Source organism: Nyctibius grandis, chromosome 8 (assembly GCF_013368605.1).
Source record: "Nyctibius grandis isolate bNycGra1 chromosome 8, bNycGra1.pri, whole genome shotgun sequence".
NCBI lineage: Eukaryota > Metazoa > Chordata > Aves > Nyctibiiformes > Nyctibiidae > Nyctibius > Nyctibius grandis.
In genome coordinates, this window is record NC_090665.1 from 29757503 (window position 1) to 29781775 (window position 24273).

General features: G+C 37.7%; 1 protein-coding gene across 1 annotated transcript in view; it reads left to right on the forward strand.

The window, feature by feature from the left end:
- DPYD (dihydropyrimidine dehydrogenase) overlaps positions 1-24273 on the forward strand; it is a 375099-nt gene that overhangs the window by 265040 nt on the left and 85786 nt on the right. The window contains 2 exon segments of the mRNA XM_068406142.1: positions 11580-11700; positions 12258-12377. Coding sequence (XP_068262243.1) covers positions 11580-11700; positions 12258-12377 — 241 coding nt within the window.

Below are 24273 nucleotides of genomic sequence, written 5' to 3' on the forward strand. Positions count from 1 at the left end.
CTTTTTAATGACATGGTATGGGTGTTAATAAGGTTTTAAATACTGCTTATGTGTGATGACTTTTTATTTTATATATGGCAAGCATTCTCTACAGAATGGATTTTCTTAGAAAATGTGAAATTGATTCTTGTTTCCTTGAAATTCATGAGGATATGAGAGCAGCTTCAGGATAACCTTATTTTCAGTTCTCACTATGATGGAAGCATTTTAGCTGGAATTCGCATTATGGATGACAGATGTCACAAAGAAGGTCAGTTTGGCCAAAATATCAGTGACTTGTCGCTGTTTAAAAAGGAAGAGAAAAGATTTGGGCTGTTTTAATGACACTTCAGTAGCCTAACTACGATGGAGTATATAGTGAGTACTTCCTAGAAAGAAAGAAAATCATGATTTTTTTTAAAAAACAAATGGCAACCTGTACTTATTCCTGCAATTGTATTTTAATGCACTGAGAAGCTTTTAGAAAAGGGAAATGTAGAAAACTCAGGCAAGCATATTTCTGTGGTCTACATGGCTAAATATTTTGGTTAAATGTCCAGATCCTGTCGACTGTTCTGCCTTTGGGTATGTGGTTGCAGCATGAGGTATTGCAGGTGTTCTTACCGATGATGGCTGGTAAACAGGATTTATTGGAAAGGAAATCATCAGCAACAAGTATCTATGTGCAGGTAAAATAAAATATTTTAAGATTGTTATCTTGGTGCACAATAAAAGTTAACTACACAGTGCACGCTAATAGCTTTTTCTTTTCTGTTTTCCCGTTTTATGGCACCATTTGATAAAGTTAATTAACAGCGTGTTAACTAGTCTCTTCACTGCCTACACAAGAATTTTCAGGACAAGGCTCATACTTTTTTAATTTGCCTCACCTCCTGGTTAAAGTTAGTCAGTGTGCTGGGAGGCTTGCTCTTTACAGTAGATCAAATCTGAATAGAGGCCCATATGATGATCATTTTAAAGCTGAGTGGGAAATCCTTCTCAGAGCATAAGTTGTAAATTTCATAATTTGTTGGTTTCAAAGGTTTATGGTTTCCGCAATTATTTGGTATTTTCTGCCTCTTTATTATAGGAAAGGACTGAGAGTTTGCCTACCTGACTACAAGAAAAAAAGCTATTTGTAGCTGCAGCACTCATATTCAAGTTCTATGCTTCCCTTTAAAATATTTCATATATGACGTAAGCCTAATCAAACCTTTATGCCTTTCTAGCAGGTAACCTCTGCATGAACTAAAGAGCTGAAATATTGTTTTAATCAAGCTGCGTACCACTTTTTTACAGTGATATGAGAAACAGTGTTTTTGTTGGCTAGAAACAACCAAGATAAAATATTTTGTTCTATCTGGGATAAAAAAGCATTTTTATTAGTCAACACTTTACATATACCAATGCTGTTGATAAATAAATCTTTCCAGTTAATATCTCCAAGAAGTTTATAAAATGTAAATGTGCAGTTTCACATTTTTCACTTGGAATACTTAGACCCAGTTGGTATCAGAACAAATAATTTGCTAATTTGAACTGGCAACCTGTGCTTCACCTTTTCAGGCCATCTATTATTAACCTTTATTCTGACAACCAAAGAAAATAATGGTTGCGTCCGATTCCTTTAATGTTGCATTAAAATCAATAGCTTTAAATAATGATTGCTACAGTTTCAACCAACCTGTGTCAATGAAACATAGTTTTTCGTATCATATAACAATTTAAAAAAAAAAACCCTTATAGTTAATTTTTAAAGTAGAAAGTTTTCTAACAGTGATGTTTCTTCTGGTTGCTTAGATTAACATTTTAAATTTAAAACAAACAAACACATTTGGAATAAAAAAAAGTCATGATTAGGCCACCTTCTTAGAGCGAGGACTCAGTTTTCAAAATAAATTCAATTGCTTTTTTTTTAGTGCTGAGGAGAAAACAAAAAGCTTTTGTATGATCTGAAAAAGGGAGTAATTGCAAAGCTGACTAAAGACCGCTACAAACCTTTCAACTCTCAGTTGTGCTTGATCTTGCATCCCTCTTATCGTTGCTCTAACCCCCAACACAAATCTATGTGTTGTACTTTTGTGCACCGGTCAATCAAAAATTTTCAGCTCATTTTTGACCTTGTCTTCTCGTTGGTTATCTTTTCAGTCATTAGGTGCCATGTTATCAAAGGAGGAGTGTAGGAGTGCCATGCTGCTAATAAAATATCCAAAGTGAAACTCCCACAGAGCACTTTGCTGAACGTATTCTTGAGTTTGGATACTGACCTATGTTAATATTGGCAGCTATTACAGAATCACAGAATCAATCAGGTTGGAAGAGACCTCTGGGATCATAGAGTCCAACCATTGCCCTGACACCACCCTGTCAACTAGACCATGGCACTAAGTGCCATGTCCAGTCTTTTCTTAAACACATCCAGAGATGGTGACTCCACCACCGCCCTGGGCAGCCCCTTCCAATATCTAATGACCCTTTCTGAGAAGAAATTCTTCCTAATGTCCAACCTGAACCTCCCCTGGCGAAGCTTGAGGCTATGTCCTCTTGTCCTATCACTAGTTGCCTGGGAGAAGATGAGATATGTTAAAAAGCTTTGGAGTGTTGGTTTTTAGTTTGTTGGGTTTTTTTTTAAATGTACTGTTAAGCGTCATTCAAGCGTGCAGCTCCAGTAGCATACTGCAATAAGGAAATCCTGTAACAACTTCTGTTCTCATTTTTTCATTTGAAATAGAGGTGATCAAAGGCTGTTTGTCTTATGCTTTTAACATCTTTCAAAGGTTCTAATTGTAGAGCAGGAGAAGGGAGAAATAGTGATTGTGATACCAAATGAGAGTAAGAAAGAAGAGGGAGATGGGGATCTACTAAACCTGAAATTTATTAAGAAATTCTGATTCTGTCAAAACATTTTATGAATGTTTTAAGGTTTATTTGGTTAAAGACTGTTAAATTTGAATTTCCATTTTTTTATGTGCACCAATTTTTTTTTAAACTTTTTCGAAGTAGCCTAACTGTGAGAAGTAGGAACCACAGTAGTGTCATAGTCTCATGTTGGCTTTTCTCAATACTTGCTGTTATCTCTCCTAATATAGACTGGGTCTCAGAGCTTTGACTTCTCAGTTCAGCCATGACCAAAGCCTGGACTTAATCCAGAGTGAATTGATTTTTGTCCAGTGACACATTGGTATACCTGCAAATAAAAGGACAATCTCCATTAGGCTCCCTCAAGTGGAACTTGAAGCAACCGATCTGAAGAGGAGCTGATCAAATCACAACACCATGCTTGCAGCTTTACTTTAAAGTAATAAAGTCCTAGTATCTAAGAATGGAGCTAGATGGCAGGGATTTTTTAGTTCTTATAATTTCCCACAGAAAATGAAAAGAAAAGTTGAATCAAGTCGCCAGGCTCTTGCTTAGATTTTTACTTTGGGAAAAAATCTATAAACTGGGAGTCATTACTCCCTAAAAATATATATATAAAAAAATTAAAACAAAAGTTATAAATATAGTCTTTACGTGGTCCTTCAAATGGTAAGGTTTTTGCTTGAGTGAAAAGACTATGACAAAAAGAAAGAATGTAGTCTGTAAAGCTAATGGGAATTTTCCAAGCTATACTTCTACAATCTTAATCTGCAGTATTTTGTAAGCAAAATGTGCATGTTTCATCAGTAGCACATGCTTAGTTATACAAGCCACGTGATATCTCTTCAGTTTAAAAATATTACAGATTTTGTTCAAATTATAAAGCGAACACTTACTATGTAGAAATAATTCTTAATTTACCCATTAGACTTCTTTTAAAAGATTTTTTTAAAATAAATTAATATTTTAGAGCATGTAAGAGAGTAGAAAATAAGATACCCTTGAATTAAACCAGTGAGAAATAGTCACAGTACATATTGTTGCTGTGGTAGTGTAGTTAAATGGTAACTATGTGGACCTTGCTTAATTCTTCTCATATTAATCTCTGATCTTTTAGAAATTCTTCACCAAAATATACCCCTACAATCCCACTTAATTTCGAAACAAGAGGCTTCAAAATACAAGTTAATTAATAAAAGCTGAAGGCCTAAACTGGAATGAAACATTTTGATCCTCCCAGAACAAAATGTAAAATTATCCATTTATGGATGTTTTGGAATTTTTATCCTGAATAGGATTTTCCTCTACCATTTTATTGAAGATGTCTAATGAGATTTTTAAGTAATATTTTTTTTTTGCTAAACTAATGGAAAAGGCTTCCACCACCTTCAGTACACTTTGGATCTCGTGCCAAAAGGCAGTACATATTAACTGAAAAGGAAGTCCTGAATTTACGTTCTGTCTTTACCTCTAAAAGTTATTTTGTGGCATTGTTTTCACATCACATCATATCATAGATTCTAGCCAGAAGGATATAAGCTCTCATCTAGCAGGTACGTTTTTGTGGGGGTGCCCAGGCTGACCCAAAGCCTCAGAAGACATTTAGGCATTTTTTTAAATTTTTCCTAATATATATGGATAACTTCACATACAACTGTGAAAAGTGTTATTCCCTGCCTTAGGTTAAACTGCCTCATTTCTTTCTTTTTGACAGCTGCAGTCAATAGATGTTGACCAAAGAGCTGTCAAATTTCCTGAGAAATGAGGAAGCACTTTTTTAGTCCAGATGAGAAAGCAGAGAGTTATTTGTCTTCTATCCTGGGAAAACATTCCGTTAATTTGACAGGCTTTAAACAAATTGTTAGCTTTAATTAAGTTGGAAATGGGACAAATGCATAACCTAAACTGCCCCTTTCTAGGATGTGAGAAGTCAGTAAAATTAACTATGAAATTTGGAAATAGTGTCTCTTTTGCTATTGTGATTGACTGAAATTCTATTTTATATTTAGGTACTGTGAAAATTTTGGGTAGGTTTAGAGATACACAGTTTTATGAAAGCAATGTTGGACATTCATAGGAGGAGGAACAAAAGATAGCTGTGGAAAAGATAAATAGTAATATGAAAAAAGAAAGAGAGGTGAATGCTAAAGATACTAATTTGCAATGCTTTAAGCTGAAAATTCGCATACTTTTTCTTCACGTTTCAAGGAATAGCAGAAGAGTAGCTTTTCACACACACAGAGAAATTTTGATTTTTTTTTTTTTTTAAATTTTGATTTCCTAATGCATTTCTGGATCCGTGTTTGATCTGGAAAATAAATATGTGATAGACACATATAAAAAGCTTTTAAACTAACAGCTTGTCAAGATAACAGGTCCTCAGAACATTGGTGGGATCTCTGTAAAAGATGCAGATCCAGACCTACACCTTGAGCAGGTGGAGCGGATTGAATAGGTGAGGAATCTATAGAAAAGACCACTACTCACTTTCTAAGGCTGCTCCAAATGTATCCTGCCCCTGCCTGCCTGCACTGCAGGTCACGGCAGGTAGTGCCGCTGTAATGTTCACAAGGAAAGGGTAGCATGGACTGGAAGAAAGTCTGCCTGTTGTGTGGAGGTTATCTGCAGATGGTGAAAGATTCTTTTCTCCTTCTTTTTTATTTTTCAGATGAGGGTGAATTTGAGTCCTTGTGGGCTCTCAGGCAGCAGTTTGACTGAGGTTAGATTTAACCCTTGTAGACTGTTGTTGAATGAAACAGTAAAGTGAGAATAGTACATGAATTAAATTTAAAAGCCAACTCTTGCAAATTCTCGGCTTATAAAGTTGTTCTTAGGCTACATCATTCCTGAACATAAAAGCACTCCCTCCTTTTCCCATAGCTATCCATCCTATTTTGGAAAATGTATCTATTGTGCAGAATGAGGAAATTAACTGTAGATCATTTTTTCATATAAAAAATTCCTCCAATGATAATTGATGTAAGGGGGCTACAATTTTTTTTTCTGAAGAGCTGGTACAGAAAGAAAATCTGTCACCAGAAGAATGCACTGGTGAGGGACTCATGGTGCCACTTGCCTACTAACCATATATAAGAAAACCCCATGTCAGCTTCATGTGTGTTAAATTAATACAAAAGGCAAAAATAAGTCCTCTGTAACTTAGTATCACTATTTAAAATTGCAAACCTGTGTGACATAATGCATGATTTAGCCATGAAAACTCATTGGTAAGAGATATATATGAGAATAGTTTTGTGGCCATCAAAGATGAGATTTATGAGGAAGATCAGACTTACACTTGCATTAAATAAAGTATTTTAATTTCTGAAACTTTGTTGTTTAGGGCATTATAGTTAGTGATAGATGAGATTTAAGGACTTTACATGCAAGGTCCTAATGGATCTTGCAATATTCTCTGTGCCATCTAGAACTTCCCATCATCACAGTCAAGATAATGGGCTTGCACAAATCATCAGCACGACCTTTAATGATAACTCCAATAGTCCTGAGTAAGAAAGCTTTCATACATCAGGATTCTGTCTGAGAAAAGCTGTGTTCTTATACTTTCTACAACTGCAAAGGTCCTTACCCTGTTCTTAGTGAGACAGAACTACCACCTTTGTAGTAATTAGGGATGGACTGAAGATTGCGTGGTATGTCCGTTTTCTCTAGCATGAGAGACACATTAGACAAGAGCTAATATGCTCTACTGAAGTGGTAACCTTCCTTCTGAAGTTTTTGGGGGAAGTTCTGTAACAGGTTGATTTTGTGACATCTTTCAGACTGACATTTGTATTTGTTATGTATGCACACATACATATGTACATAGACTCACACATATGTGCTTCCCAAGGACTGTTTGCATAGTGTAAGACAAGCATGTTCGTTACCCTAAAGTAGTTGTATTTCTATCCTTTCAATTAATCAGATAAATCTGAAAAACTGATTTAATTCAAGTATTAAAAATATTTATTTTGTTAATGTGGAAAGTATCTCATGGTTTAAGGTATTATGAATAATCAAGTGCCATTTTCTGCCAGACAGACCTTTTCAGATCCTTATGCAAATGACTTAGTAAAAACTGGGCACCAAAAACAAGGTGAGTTTGAGGAGGTGCACCTCAGTCTATCTGACTCTCCTCTCTCCATTTATTAAACGGGTATAATAGTACTTCCCTACCACAGAGAGGTGTTCTGGATACAGTGTAAAGATTGTGGAGTGACAGGATAGTGTAAAAAATGAGGACCCTGCAAGAAACACTGAAAATAGGTCATAGTAAAAAATTTCCAAAATTTCCAGAAATCTACAGCCAGACATTTCTGTGATAATCTCTTCATGGTTTTGTTTCTTTCCATGAAACACAAGGAGAGGTGACCTACTCTATGCAAAGGATTTTCACGCTTCTTTTTAAACCTGCAGGATGTGTCTGCCTTGGGGGTGATAGGACGTGGGATTCATCTCATTACCAATGCCAAATTCAATCAGTAGACAACTTGCTGCTTTAATTTCTGAGGACTTATTCTTATAGATATGGTTGTAGTTAAGCTTATCATGTGATCATTTAGAAAAAAAGGTGAATAGTTGTTTTTCCTCTAGTATATCTACCCATTGGCAATGAGTAGTTAGGATTAAAAGCTCGATCTAGCCCAAGGCTATAATGAATATTCAGGAAAAATGGCTCTGTACTGCTGCTTAGGGAAGTAAAAAGACAACCCCTGTAACATTCAAATCTCATATGCCTTTGGAATAAACAAGCAATATTTGATTAAGAACAGGAAGACAGAAGACACACTAATGTACATTTCATACCAAAAGAGACTTTATATGGTATTAAATTACCAACAGATTCCTGTAGGTACAGTGCATGAATCAATATTATGTTTTAGCTGATGATAATTTCACCAAGCTTTTATTTAGATGGTGTTTGTTTTTTAAAAAAAAATACAGCAGATAAATGAAGTGTGCTACAAACGGATGTTACAGTCCATTGAAGCATTCGTTCATTCTTCTGGATTGACACACAGAGCAAAATTATGCTACACATTCTGTAACAATCGCACTGTATCATCATTAATGAGAGAACCAACAAACCTAGTTATGTGTAATAGAAGATAATTTATAGCAACATGGTAGACTTTGAACCAAAAGCATTAAAATCCTGTACTACATTAAGCAGAATAATATTTGATTTAGTTCATATTGTTGATTTTGCAAATGTAAATGCCCAGCTATTTTTATACCTCATGACATTTTACATATCAAGCGATTTAGAAAATATTTCTTAACTATGCAGGCTTCATCAGCCACTTTATCAATGATAAAAGCTGCAAGCACTTTCATAAAGTTGGATTGGGGTAAAAAGATATTTATGTTGTATTAGAAGTGACAGGTATTTTTTGTAACATGATTTATGGGCCTCAAGTTTCATTCTCTTACAAGTTATGTGCTCATCCTTGAATGTTTTATAAATCAAATCTCTGCTAAGAATCAGAATTTGTAAATTGGGGTCAATCTTCCAGAAATCCAAGTAGATGGGAGGCCCTGAATTGGCAAAATGAATTAGGCAAAATGAAGCCTGTACATAGCCTCTGTAAAACTAGTTTTTTGTACCAGGCTACTCACCTTGTTAAATTTGCATCCGAGTTTAAAACTTTGCTGAAAATTAAAAATTAATATTCTCATAATTCATAAGTTTTGAACTGCATTTCAAATTGGGATAATTTCTTTAGTCAATGATTGCACTTAGAATTCTTTGTTTCCAATCACTTAAGTTTTCTCAAAAGTTGTGTTCTTGTGTGACCTTTGTGAATTGTTCTCAGTTCGAAGGCAAACTTCTATGGAGAGGTTGTACACCATCCAGTGAACTTCCCCTGGATTATATAAATGTAGTTCATTCATTTCATATGAAAATTAGCTGTCCAGTGACATGAGTATCTTCTGTTTTCAACCATCTGATGACTTACAATGCATTTTTCCAAGTCATTAGTGCAAATATAGTAGGAAATTAAGAATTTTATAAATGAATTAATAACTTTTTCTTGATGATCTGAAGGAGAAAATGTGATGTTACAGATAAAAGTGTGGGGGGGATATTATTCCTCTTTGAGAATATATTAGTTGTCTGTAGAGCATAAAAGCTCTGATATTCTCATGCAGTGGCTTCATGGCATTGAAATCGCTGTGGCAGCAGGGAAGCTCAGGCATGTGGTGGCTGTGGCCACTGAACACTCACATTGTCACTACAGCGAGGGGAGAGAGGATGAGCTCAGGTGGCTCACTGATACTGGCCACTGCACCAGGAGGAAAATCAGAGCAGGAGGGGACTGGAGGCAGAACAGTGGGAGGAGGCAGAGGAGGAGGTGGGAGGGTGGATCAGCTGGATGCTCCAGTACAGCTCCACTGTAGGTCTCACACTGAAAAGGGAAGCATGTGCATCTCTCACATGTGCATGTGTTTTGGAGGTGGCACAAGGGTAAACAGTGATTTATTTTTTTTTTTTAAGTATCCAGCATTATCTTTATATGACATTTATTTAATGAGCAACTGAATTAGATAAAAGATTACGGGAAAAAAATCAGCTTTAGAAATACCTGTTTCAATCCAAAATTGTCAAATTTAATGGAAATTCTAATTTTTGTATAAAATTCAACACCTTTCCAATTCCTATCAGTGACTGTCTCACTATGCAGCAAAGTACTGTGTTAACCTTTTTTTCCTTTTTTCCATGTTTCCTCACTAGACATTCCTATATTTTCCTTGGAATATTAAGTGAAGTAAAACCAAAGATTTCACCTCCTTCAGCTGAGTTTTCAAATTATTTTCCTATTAAGTTACCTGTGTTTTTGTGGGTACCGAAAAAGGGCAGGTTTCCAACACTGATACAAGTGAACCTTTCAAAAGGTCTTTGTCTAAACATGTGCTGTGCAATCAGATATTTGAACTGCTTACTAGCTTGAGAAACTGAAGACCCTTCCATTGCATTCGTTGCATTAATCTTGGTGTGAGAGACACAGGACTGATGGAAAATTAAGGTCTTTAATTACTTCTGGAGAAAAAGGTCAAATTATTATTTCTTAAGAAAGACAAACTAGTTAAATTGTCTTAGGTAGGATAGAAATTCAGTTTATATGAATGAAAGAGATCTCCCAATAAGTTATTCCATGTGGATTAAAATAATTGTATTTTTTTAAGCGTTAGTGTGTGTTGGAGTAAGAATTTTTATGGCAGCACTATAAGCACGACAAAGTCAGCATAATGAGTTATGTGGTGCCAACATCCTGAACATGATTACAAGGATTTCGAAGGAGAAGAATTAACATAAAGGATATACAATTCATGTCTTCTAGAGGGTTTCTCATTTCTGCATTGGGCCTCAAGGAAGTTCAAAACAGAAATGAAAGTCATAGATGCAACTGCTTTCATACTGCGAGTGCAGCATTCATACATATTTCATGGAAGCTGCATGGGCAGGGAGATCACCATTTTTATTGGAATGGCACAGCTAAGTCTCCGGGTTTTACTGTTCGTGTCGAGCACAGTTTACTTTCCAGAAACACAGCCTGTGGGGTTTTCTTGTTTGTATTTAACCATCAGTGTAAAAAGAAAAAACAAGGGGTTATTTCTTGTGTGTTCACTAGACTGACAGCCTTGGTGTCCACTGGATTGTTTTAAACTAAACTTCATTTAGACTCATTCTGTTTTCAGTTACTACATAGCAATGCAGCTTTCTGTGTTTTTACAATATCCAAATGGGAGAAAATTATTCATATATGACAGACTTAATTATCTGAGAGAGTGATAAAGATTTAGTAAATGTAAATAATTGCTGCAGTACCAATTAGCCTACCCACAGGTTATACTTGTACTAAATCTTGTAATAGCACCATTCAATTTTCAACCAGATCATGCATGTTCTACGTGCATCAATATTGCAAATTTTAAGGTATTTGTTGAAGAGCATTATCAATAGGCAACAGAAAAAAACAACAACACATACCCTGAGAGTTACATTGAACAATAACCATAATATGTGCCAGATGCAGAATGTTAGTTCCACTGAGCTGTTTTCAATGGAAAGGATAGTTGATTGCTGTCTATGTGAGACGTATTCCATAAGGGAAGTAAATGCCTGGAAATCATGAAAAGCCAACGCTTGAAGACGTCCATTTCTGGCTTTAACAGAGAAGATTTTCATCTTTCATTTACAGTATGGCCATCCCAAGTTATTCTCTAAAGTCAGAGGAGAGTTCAGAAATGCTGAATTGCATTCTGATAGCCCTGCAACCTCGACTCATCTTTCTTATTCTGATCAAGGCACGATCAACCAATGTTGATTCACATTATTTTATAGGATATTGGTTATTTTCAATATATCTTAGATACAGTGAGACATTAAAACTGAGAAGTAATTTTTAAAATAAATGGGTAAAGAAAGTCTCTGTCATCCAAAATGATATTTTCCCCTCTCAGAGAAAGGAACATTTTGTGATATCTTTGTCTTTTTGGGGAAAAAAAAAAAAAAAGTAAATTTTCCTTTTTTCATGAACTAACCTTTCTGTAATGGATTTGCAGTTATTTGATGTGTCTGAAATAAGTTAACTAATGAGATCAGGTTCAGTCCTGATGTGTAATTTCACAAAATCGCAGTATAGCCACTTATAGCAGTTTTCTATTTCCTTGATATACCTTTTGTTCATATTACTTTTAATTATGTTCTATATTTATCTGACCTATTTGAACAGGATCCAGAGCTGGTGCAGAACATCTGTCGCTGGGTTAGACAAGCTGTTCAGATTCCTTTCTTTGCCAAGCTGACCCCAAATGTCACTGATATTGTGAATATTGCGATGGCTGCGCAGGAAGGTAACCAACTCCACTGCACAAGCTATGCAGATTTACTAATTTCCTGGATGGAGGAAGATAGGGGAGTTGCTGGAATAGTAACAAATAACAGAAACTAATATGGAAATAGTTTATTTAATATATTTAGAATAAGCACAGTGTTGAAAGGCTTCCTAATTTTGTCCATGCTTCTAGAATATAGCAATGCATGAAGAGAACTATTAGACTGTTAACAAAAAATCATATATGTTTGTGTGTTTGTCTGCACACTCCTATTTCTATCACATTTATACATTTACCATACCACTGTATGTACAGTGTTTCCCATGTGCTGTCTTATAGCCCTTACAGCTCTTTCAATTGATGCAGCCTGCCTCGAAGCTAGTGTTAAATTTATCAGCCAAGGATTGATTTTACAGAACCTTCTGTGCATCCCATTACAGTTTGTTGCTTTCTGTCTTCAGATGTTTATTTGAATTTCCATTTATTGCAGTTTCACAGTTTTTCTGTTGTATTTTTTCCTCTCTTGTTCTTATACACATGATTTAACAAAAAGTGACTGACCTTTTCTTTCACAGGTGGTGCAGATGGTGTTACAGCCACCAACACTGTGTCAGGACTGATGGGACTGAAAGCAGACAGCACACCTTGGCCAGCAGTTGGTGGAGGACTGAGGACCACATATGGTGGCATGTCAGGTAGGTGTTGCCCTTTGTGATGCATGGTACTTCCTTGGAGGCTTTCAAAACATCAGGAGGTCCTTGTAGTGGGCTAGAACATCATGTCTGCAGTCACACCGAGTCCTTAAAGCTCACTGCTGGTCAATGTTTCTAATGGTCATGACAGCTGGAACAGATTAAGTGTGAAGGCTCTTGGGTTGCCCTTTCCTTAATGGTAAAGCACTGCATCAGAATACTGTGATAGGGGCACTGGAGAGGGAAGGAAATCTCTTCTCTCATGACCCTTGCTTTTCCTCAAATTTTTCATTCTGTCACAATTGTCAGGCCCCGCGTTAGACAGAGGCTAATGAAAGGGTATCGCAAGGGGAAATATCAACAATCCAAATGCAGTTTCATAGCCTGAACTCCAGCCTTCCTCCCTCCTTCCCACCAAGTGCACCTTTTCCAAGGAGGTTATTTCCTTCTCTTCCCGCTGTGGTAAAAATGATAGAATCTATTAGGCAAATATATACATATTTTTGTAGCCTATTCCTTGAGATATACAAGAATATCTTGTGTAGGCCTTATTCCAAGTCCTGCTTCACAGTTTAATTTTGAAACCAGGAGCAAAACTTTTACACTGCAGTTCAGTGCCTGTGCACACTAATGTATTAATCTATTGACCCTGTGCACTCTGTTGCTGTGACAACATGAACTCGGCCCTGCAAAGACAATACTGTGAGCTTCTTGACTTTGCTGGTATGGAGATTAGTCTCCTTGGCGATAGAGGTAGCAGTAATATATGTAACAGAAGTAATAGCATCCTCCTGATTGAATCAAACACTATTTTATCGGTCCCGCCTCCTACCTCACCCTAAAAACGTAATCAGAGTAGACCAGACAGGAAAAAAATGCTTCATTTTATGTGACTGGTTTTTCTCCTTAGAGAACCATAAGAAATGTAGCAAAAGATACCTTTTAAACAAACTTTAATTCAGATGAGTTTATTCAGTGGAAAATTACCTTATTGCCTTAGATAACTACACAGAATTTGGAATTTTTTTAGAGGATGCTGAAAAGCAAGAAAGAGATAACAACCAGAAAAAATCATTACGCCTATTGCATAATGATTATTTCACAGTGTCAGTCCAATAAGTTGTTATAATTTTAACATTATGCAAAATGGGAGAAAGAGGGGAACAAGAAGAGAACAGCTACAGCCCATTTCAATTTCTCTAGCCTGCCATGTTGTCAGGAAAAGAATAAAGGAGGTCACAGTGGGTGCTGTGCATTAAAAATTAATAAAAGAACTATTGCAGTAGTATTTTATATAAGTAACACCATTCACATTCTCATTTAAGTTGCAATTTCTGAGTATTTCTTCCTACTATAAGTCTGTCTAATAAAATCTATAAAATGACTGCATTATGAAACGTGTGTCTCATGTCACAAATTTAAAACATGTATGTAGCATAAATTACAGTGGCACCCGGATGCTCAGCTATAAGGGAGGATGTACCAGCATTTCCATGGTTTATAATTCTGTTGTAAGTGAAACTTGAGGAAAAGTTCTTTATTTCTTTTATTTTAAAATATATGTGCTTGTAAGTAGAAAAATGTATTTTTTCCTGTATCAGAGGAGATTGAAAATGTCATTTTAGGATGCACCATTATGTGTGACACAAATCTGGTTCTTTAAAAAATACGAAAATCACTGGAAATGCCATCAATTTATTATGTTTTGCAGGAGCACATTGTTGCAGACAAATATACAAAGGTTTCTTGCTGACAGTTGACATCACTAGGTCCCAATCCCACAATTCACTGCGCAAAAGAAAGCCACAGGGCGAATAAAGTCAATAGGCTCTGCAACACATTGCAATACGTTCTGCTCAGCGATCAGGGTGTAACAGTATACAAATTTATGAAAGCAGGATAGCAATTTTAAATCAAGAGAGCTAGCATGCTTGCAAGCAGACATAAAATGGGAGAGTGTGTCGTCTTGTCAGAGCAAGGGACAGGGTGGCCATACTTCTGAGGTCTGTTCCCAGCCATGCCAGGGCTCAGCCACGTGGCCTGCAGCCAGACACTTGACCTTTCCGTGCTTTATTTCTCCTGTCTGTGAAATGGCAGTAACACCACTTACATGCCTACTGGCTTGTTGGGAAGTGCTCTGTGGTCCTGGCATGAAAATCACTTAGTAGTGTAAAGTATTGGGTTTCTATTTTGATTTACTTAAACTTCTAGTTCTATTTTATTATCTAATAGAGTCAGAAAGTTTTTGATGTTTTTTTCAAATAATTCCTCTCAAGAGAGAATTAATTTTTTAAGCGAAAGTCAGCGCTGTTATAGAAGCAATAAGCCTGGTCCATTTTCCATGTGTTTTACCAAAGCACAGCTGGTTTATCATGTTGTCTAGTGCACAAACCTAGAGCAGATACAGGGCACAGCCAAGCTGTATCTCACTTTCTGGGCTTTTTTCCAGTCACACAGATTTTAGTTCCTTTCGCTTGGCCAGAGCACGGTAAGTGCGGCAGGAGCCTCTGCCTTGCGGGGCGCAGTGGGAGCTCAGCACGGAGCCCCCTCAGTCAGGGCTGCTGGTGAGCTCTGGAACGTACCTCGGCTAAAGCTGGTGACCCTCAGCATCACCCAGCCGGTGAGGGATTGCTCGCAGTGGCGTATTTCTGGAGTGGTGGATTAAACTGGATTTTAGATCAGTGTGGGCTTGCTGATCTTTTTTCCTTTTTTCTTCACACATAGATGATAGGTAACTCTCCCTACCTCCAGTGGCATTGCCTGCTAGTATAGGGGCTGCTCTGTCTGAAAGGGTGTTTTTGCATCAGAGAGTGAAAAGCAGAAGCTTCTGTGTTTAGGGTCCACCATCAGCAGCAGGGACACGTTCCTCCCTTGATGTCATGTAGAGAAACGTGCCCTGTCCTGTGCTCCCTGCCTTTACATTCACTTCCCTGAGAGCTGCAGGAGGCCTGTGCCTGGGCGGAGGGGCACAGCGTGTGAGAGGAGGAGGCCAGCGGGAAGCTGGAGGTAAGCCACCACAGCTCAGAAGGCGAAAGTTGGCACTTTGTTCCCTGAAATAAGGCTGCAGGCCGGCCCCTGCCTCTGCTTGCTGGAGGGCTTTGCTGGAAGCTCCGGCCCAGCTCCCGCCCGCCAGCCACAGGGCCTGAGGGGAGGAAGGCGCTTCTTGGCGCTGGTGGCAGCTGGGGGGGCTGGCGGGCTGGCAGCATGACCAGGGAAGCCCTGTGGCCCGATGGCAGGGGCTGGATCACATTGCAAGGAAGTCGTTCTCATAAAGGACAGCTCTTCTTCAATGTTTTATAAATCCACTATGTCCACACGTTTCTTACAGTGCTGCTTGCCTTCTACAGGTGAGTGCAAACGCACTCCACTGAGTTTGATGAAGGTTTCCATCAAAGAGCAAATAATGAAAGTATGTTAATGCCCTGGCCTCGCAGCAGCCTGACATTTTGACTGGCAGTCTTCACTGTCCTCCGCTGTTTGAAAATGTGCTCCTACATGGCCACGTACTGCACAAAGTTTTTCCATACGCAACTTCCCCTTGGCCTCCCCTTTCTTCTTCTTCTCGTCTGCCTCGTGCGGAAGCAGCTATATGCAGGAGGATTGTCATTTGTTTTTCCAGAGAAGAGAGACATTGAAAAGGGAATTTCTTTTTAGTTCCTTTTAAATTACTAAATGATAGGTAGTTTCTTATGGTTTGTCTAAAATACATAAAAATAACAATAAAAAACATGTATTAACATCATTGCCAGATCCCAAGATGTTCTGAGAACAGACTTAAGTCTCTCGTTTTTTAAAACATTTTTTAAAAAAATCTTTCAAAGAAGGAGAGACTTAATGAGATTACTTTAAAACCCCCATTTAGCTTTGAGTTGTCACAGTCAGTGTTTTCTTCCTCGGGCAGTGACCTTCCGGTCTTGATCTAATTTGATAAGCCGAAAATGGCTAAGCTGTAAGAGGCATCTCTGTTGCCTCCTTCCTACCCTCCTGTTTGTTGGGTGGTTTTGACAGGGAAGGATCCCAGTATCCCAGGTGGATGTTTGACCACTAGACTGTAGGATTAGTCTCTCTTCTCTACTTCCCTGCAAACATTGAATTATTAATACAGCTCTCACAGGGTACACACTCACACTAGCACAGCCTGCTGACCTGCACATGAGCCTGGCTTGGGAGTGCCAGGTTTAAATCCCAGGTGTGAGCCCAGGTCCCAGCTGGGTCCCCTGGATTCCAGGTTTACTCTCTGACTATTGAGCGCTGTAAAATCTCTCTTGTTTTTCTTCACCTTCTACCTCTATCCTGGTGCCAAAAAATATTTGCAGGAAAAATTTCACTTTAATTTTGACAAATGGTTGTTTTCTAAAGAAAATTCATTTCTAATTGGCACCATGGAGCCTCAGCTGAGCCCAAGGGCTATGATAGCCCTATGGATTTCTGTGGCCCTGTTACATGAGGGGACATTGTGCTTAGAGGATCCCAGTCTTCATCTATTTTTTTATATGTTTCCAGGAACTGCCCATTACTCAAAAAGTGGAAATGTCCTAATGAAGCCTCCAAAATATGGTTAAGGAAATAAACCCTTACGATGAAAGAAAAATACTAAAATTAAGATATGGCTTCCCAAACTGTATAACTATCATATATGTATGCAGGATTAGAGGCATAGTTTGATTTCCATTAAGGAGTTTTTAGAATTGATCCAGCAGTATTTCAGGTTTGAGAATATAGAATACATGAGATTTTACCTGAAGTTCTTCCTTTACATGTGTAATGCAGAGTATTTGTTTCTTGAAAAGAAGCTAATGCTGTTTTTTAATCCTCACAAAGAATAATGACCTCTGGCTCTGAAAGAGGTGGTTTAGTCTGTATAAGTATAAATTATTTTGAAAATGTGTATTTTATAGGTATGAGAATAAGATGCCATGTTTCTCAAAGAAATGTTAATATACTGTCAGAGCTACATGCTTCCCTAAGATTTGTTTCCTTTCAATGTATTTTAAAATTTAAAAAAAAAAAAAAAAAATTTTCATGAGCTTTCATACTGTGCTTCCATATTCCAGATGTGTTTTATAAAATACATCACATTGCAGCACAATGGGATATCTATTGCAGGCAAAATAGAGCAGAGCTGCTGTTTGAATTTCCATGTTTTTTTGTTCTTTGTCATCTGTTTGTCTCTTTGTTTTTGTCTGGAAGCCAGATCCTTAGGGGATAAATTTATAAAACCATACACTGGATTTAGCAAAAAACTTAGGTTAAAAGCGAATCTCTCTACGGTGTGCTCACTGTGTATCCTTTTAATGCTTTGTTGCAAAAATATTGCAGTATTTTACAGTAGTAGTTCAAACACCTCATGTCTACGTGCTGTTATTGCTTTGTCCAGTTATTACATTCTGTGGTATTTTGGCATTATTTGCATGAATATATTGTACAGCATGTTCGATTACATGTGTTTGTATGTTTTCCAGAACAAGAGAGATTCAGCAAGTTGTGTGTTATAACTTCATAGCTGACCACAAGGGATGACAGAGGGAATATACCTAGATAGCAGATTCAGTCACTAAATGTGGGAACATATAATTGTTGGAAACCAGCAGAGGCAGTTAATTTTAGTTACTTTTGAAGTAAGTCAGTGGAGCTGTCTCTTTTTGCAGAAAACCACTGTCAGACAGCAATTGTGACTTTTAAGGGAATGCTTTGCAGGTGTTATTTCATTAAATTAAAATGTATGCATTATATGAATAATAAGCATTATTAATAGGGACATATATTCTAATCTGAAATGTATGAATTATGTTGAAAGAGGAAAAGTTAAAGTTATAATAATAAGGGCTGCCTTTTAATTTCAATCTTATGACACGTCGTCAAAAGAAAAGTGGAAAAAAAATAAGAGCACTCGCTTTCCTAATCACAGTTCTCTTAGTGACTGTGCAGTGTGGATTTTGGTCAATAGAAATGAATGAAAAGCTGCCCATTACTGGAAACAAAACCTAATGAATGTATGCATAGGCACTTCTGTTTAGTATAAATATTTACGAAGAGTTAAACACTATTTATGTTAACATATATTTATAAAACAGTGCGGATATGAGTAAAAAACAAATACATACGGTAGCACAATTTTAATTTTGTTTTATTATTTCTGTTAAATGTAGCTCAGCCATTAAAAGCCTTTATTTGCATATATTATGTCAGGATTCACAGAGTCCTCTGTTTTACGTGGTGTCCTTGCAGCAGTCTGATTTCTCTTAGTGTTCTGCCATCACTGGTCTGTGCAGGAGAGATCAGAGCCCTAATAATAGATTTTTTGACAGGGAGCTCGCCTGCTACCTGCCCTACACAAATCCTCACTGTTCATGTTTGCTTCATGGCAACAAAGCAGACAGAAGGAAAATGCCAAGTGCTGAGTTTGAGGTGCAGCCCTGCCATAGCTTGACATTTCAGCAGAATAGCAGTTTATGAGACGCATAATTTTTCATCTGGGACTCAGCTGCCATTTTCATAGAAGCTTGCAGCTCATCGACTGACTGGAAGTAGGGCAAAGGTTTACAGCATAGATCAAGGTCTACATCCCTCCCATAGCTATTTAAAAATAAGTATTATTCTTAGATAAGGTCAGAGAACTAAGCATATTTTTCCACTTTTAATATTTTTTAGCCAATTTCTTTTCCACAAAGAAAATGCTTTACACTTTTAGCACAGGTGCCGTTTGTAGTTGATTAAAAATGATCATAATTGATTTCATTCACCAAAAGATTAAATGAGTCTTGGAAAAAGAATGAAGCATGAGTCTTTACACATAGCATTCAAACAAAGCTGTGTTTTCTCCTCCTCTTACTTTGAAAAAAACTCATTCCGAGCTTGAAATGAATGAAAAGTCTTTACTCTTGAAGTGTAATTGGTTTGTGTTTTATTATTGTTATAGATTGAATTTAAATTTTCACATTCATGCACATGTACTTGGGAAACAAATACAGTGTAGGTGCATGTAAGTGAGTGTTTAATTTTGAATTACACATCTCTGTGAGCTTCCGTAACAGTTCACCATGTCACAGCCTCATATAGAACAATGGTACAGTACATTGGATTAATTAAAGAAGCCTTGCAGAGAACTGAATTCTCAGTATGTCAAGATTTCAATTTTATGTTAAATATTTTCTAAAGGCCAGACCCTTAAATCTCAGGGGCTGTACCAAGCAGTGAGCTGTGAATTTAACCATAGGCTAACTGCTAATGATAAGGAAAAGAGTCCAAGTTGAGGCAGCTGTAATACAGTCATTGGATTAGGCTATCAATCACTCAGTTCCCTGAGGAACAGGCAAAGATGACAAAACAGTGAAAAGGGAAATTAGGAAGGGAGGGCATGACTAGAATGAGATTCTTCACCAAATGTATCTGTTAGTTGGCTGAATCCCCCAAGCATCAGACAGAAATGTCCAGCATTGCTCTCAGAGTAAAAGCCAAGTATTTGTTCCAAACCCCCAGAAAAGCATCAAATCATCGTTAACTGTTGCTGGTCTGTACAGCGTTTTAGAAATGCAATCGACTATATTCTCCTCTTTTAATAGCCTGTAATTAGATTAATCTCTAAACTAGTCTTGTTGAATACTCTGGATTTACTGTTTGCACCAAAGCTCATAGAAAATATGTCCAGTTGAAATAATTAATTTCCCAGATGAGTGGGTTTTGTTAATAAACAGATAACCGGTAAGCTATCAAGTCTTACTGATGGTTACCAAAGGTGAATGTCAGAAGGTGATTCAGATAAAATCATAAATTCTACTCAGACATAATATTGTAAAAATAAGAGAGAATGACTGTGTCCTAGCTTGCCCAAGCATGTGTGAAAGAACCTGTGGTTTTAATCTGTGTGCAGGTAGAGAAAATAGGAAATCGGTTCCTATAATGGTATGGATTAACATGATTAAGAGTGCTCTGATAGTTAGCAACTTAGAGACATAGTCTGATTAACAAAGAATGGAAATGAATAGAGAAAGTAAAAGAGAAGTCAAAGCATGTTAAAACAGGCTGGTGGAGAAGGGTATTGTGTTTAAGCTTGGTTACAGTAATGGTTAGAGGTGACCTGACGAGGAGGTGTAAATCAGGAACAGAAAATGTCTCCTTCTGGTAATATCAGCAAGATTGAACCCTTTGGTGTTGTCTTTGCCAGCATGGGTTGATTGTCTTTCCATGTCTCTCAGGTCTAGGGAAGAAGGTGTCTCTTTCTCTTATGATCACATCTTCCAATTTTAAGCAAATACTCACAAAAAAAATCTCTCAGAATATTTTTGTGTCATATCTTTTGGAGTTTATCATGTTTAAAACTGATATATTTCTATCATAAAAAACTTACACAGTTCATTTTGGAGGTCATTTAAATATAACCATTTTAAGTATCTTATGAATTATTTATTTGGAAAATACTTGGCATTTAAGTACTTTTCAGTTTATTCTAACACAGGAATTAAAATACTATCAAGAATTTCAAATAGACGTCAATTAAAATGATAAAAGTCAAGAAAAGCCCTGGTGAAGTCTACTGCTAAGTTTGTTTTCCATTAAGTCTCAGCAGCTCTCTCAATCTGATCTTGCTCACCTTTCTTCCTGGATAATCACGATGAAGTCAAAACGTCTTTTGACTTCCAAGTGCAGCATGAACAAGGACTAGAGGCTGTGGTGGCATGCAGTATAACTCTCCAGTGTGCCATACGATTGAATGGCTACTACTCACTACAAAAGTATGTCTAAACTATGAGAACTGCGTGCCTTATGATATCCCAGTGGCTGCTGAGTGACTGGGTAGAAGGGTCACTCTGACTTGCTGACAGGTTTCTGGCAATTACACAAGTTAGAGTTGGGCCCAGCTTTCTGCTCTCAGTGTTGCAGACAATGCAGAAGTACATTTTGTACAGAAGCAGTAATTCTAAGTGGTTAAATGTATGGTCATGGGCTGAAGCACAAAGAAGGTAATTTCAGGTGGTAGTGTTCAAGTTGGCCTGGAGGTCTGCAAAGCTTTGTTGCAGTGTTATGTGTGTGATAGATTCAAACCTGAATACAGGCTATGAGAGTTTAGGGAGTTCAATATAGGAGGCAGAGGAAAGACCTGACAAAGGAAATGGGGTCCAAATTCATGTGAACACACATCAGTGTTACAAGCTTCCTGCTGTTGGTAGTGCAGGGCCTGTACTTACCTTCTATGCTGACTTATTACTCTGTATCCGAATCAACAGCAGGGTTTGTGATACAGGTGGTATTTGAGAGTGATCGATGAGGCAACCGTCTTCTGTGGAAATTATAAACTGTATCTGTCACTTGCAGAGCAGAAGTTCTAATTGTAATTCCCCACCAAAAATCAAGAATCTGACAGAGTTTGTAAACAATTCTGATTAACAGTTGTATCAGCAGAGGTTAAAACCCCTGAGTACTGACCTGGTGTGTCTTAAGCATGTTCATTTTTTTTCATTTCTTACATTGCATATTGATTTGCTCTAGTCACCAAGTGGCATACACTGGTTGTAGAGCCCATCTGTATTCAGTGGAGGACATATTCTCACCTGAAGAATAAACATGTTTTTACATTTATAAAAAAAAATTGCAATACATTTAACATCAAAATATGAGCTAACAAATAAATAGAAAAACGACTTCTTATTTAACGTTAGTTAGCATGGAGCTTCCTCCTGTTCTTCCTTCTCTCTGTGGGACAGCTCTGCTTGCAGGATAGGCCAACTGACCATTGTCCTCCGCCATCAGTCTGGGGATACTACCACTGCTGACCATATGCCCCAACTTCTTCATTGTGTGCTAGCTCCTCCACCTGGTTCAGTAGCTTCGGTAGCCTCAATGGCTTCGGCGTCTCTGAGTATTTTGGGGCTCCCACCATTTGCGCTACCTACAAAACACTGGATTGATGTGTTTTAGAAATGGGTCAGGAAGTGGCTTGAAGAGAAGGTTTCACAGTTAGATGAAACTGTGCTTGCTGAGTTTAATCCAGTTGCAGGACATTTTGACAATCAGGTACAGGGAGTTAGGGAAAAAAAGAAATCATCCTTGGAACAACTTTAAACCCAGGGCATTGCTTTACATCCAGCAGCACCAAAAGGACATACTTAACAGAGTGTTGCTGCTGTCCTACTTCCATGTAGGAATAGCCTTTGAAAGTTCTGCCACTGGTTAGCTATGATTTATGATGAACTCACCACAGTGAATACATCTTTGTTCACCTAAATCCTGATAACACTCTGTATTTTTTAGTATCCTACTTGAATGATGAATAAATCCTAATGCTAACTTCACACATAAAATACGGAACACAAAATATAGCAGATTTGTTTAACTGGGTAGATCCTAGTTTGTATTTCACTGTAACTTATCCCTGATGAGTTATTGCCAGAAGCATTTATAAAAGTATTTCACAACCATCAGAACATTTTTTGTACCTTTCAAAAGAATGCAACTAATACATGGTAGTCAGCTAAGGGATCTGCATTTTAATGTGCCTTTTCTTGCAAGCGCACCATTGTCTAGAATGAGCTGTATAGATATCCTGCTCACACACAGGATGTACAAACGTATCCTACAAAATCTTTTAGGAAACCTGCTGTAGTAATTCGGTCTTCCAATTTATGATCAATTTTCAATTTCTACTTTGCCAGGTAATTGCAAATGTCTTCCTTATTAACATGCTCTGTATAACCACCTTTACTAAGTCCTGTTTAAATCCCAAAAGACAATCATAGTCAGGGACTGAGCCACCATTATTTGGGTTAAGTGAGAGCTGAGTGAGAACTGTTGAGAGCAGTGTCCCACTGTTGCAGAATGAGAAATCTATTGCACAGCTTTGGCAGATATATAGAGAGGATGTTTTTAATGACATGAGATCTGTCCATAAAATGTATGGTACCACACCTGACTCGGCACTGAGGCAAGGCTGATGCTGTGAAGAACTTTGTTACAGGCAGTTCAAAATGAGGAGAAAGCTGTGGGGTTTTTTGCAAGCAGGCATGCCGATGAAGACATGGTTAACTGTGTTACGGTTGTGTCTGGCCATTTATGTATGTTTTGTGGCCCTACAGAGTGACCTATTGGTTTTCAAAAGAATGTATGATTACTCCAGTCCATATTTTGGCTGGGCTGAGCTTATCTTACTCCCTGTCAGTTATTGCTGTGCTTACACTGTTAATGCCGTGTCAGCTGCCTGCCTATGGAATACACCAGCTTTGGCAGTATTTTCACCAAATTTTGGATATATACCCACTCAAGAGCTGCTTAGATTTTAATAGGGAGTAGTCAGAGAAATCTTCTCGTTCTAGGCCCTGATAAATTCTGTGCATCAGGAGCACTTGCAGAGAAGGTATTGCCAGACAAGGCTTTTAAGAATTGTTTGCTTTTTCTTATAAATTGAGCAGCTTCTTCAGAACTTATTGGAGGTGGAATTGAAGAATTCAGACCTCCAAGGGGGATCTAGTGGCAACTTATTTTCCCTAAGAAATGTTTTGAAAAAGCCTGCGGTGTGGTACAATCTGGTTTATTGAAATAATGAAAAGATTGCTTGCATCTTTGTTGTTCATTAAAACACATTAGAGGATCAGTCCTTGGCAGGTATCCAGAGAGGAGGTAAACCCTGTCAGAGGCAGGGAAGTCACCCCGAGTCTTGCTCCATCTTGTTGAGGGGAATTTTAGGAAGGAGCTCCCTCTTGCATGTGGGTGGCACACAGATTTATTTCTGATGTCTTTATTTTTCTTTTCTTTCAGGCTTGCTATTTTACAGCTCTGAGAATGTCCCCAGCTTACCGTTAAATTCAGATAGTGTGGGGTGGTAAAAGGGTCTTCAAAAAAAAGAAAATTGTCACTCTTAGAATCCCTTTTCCGAACTTGGGCCTCTTCCAGGGCTGTCTCCAATGTC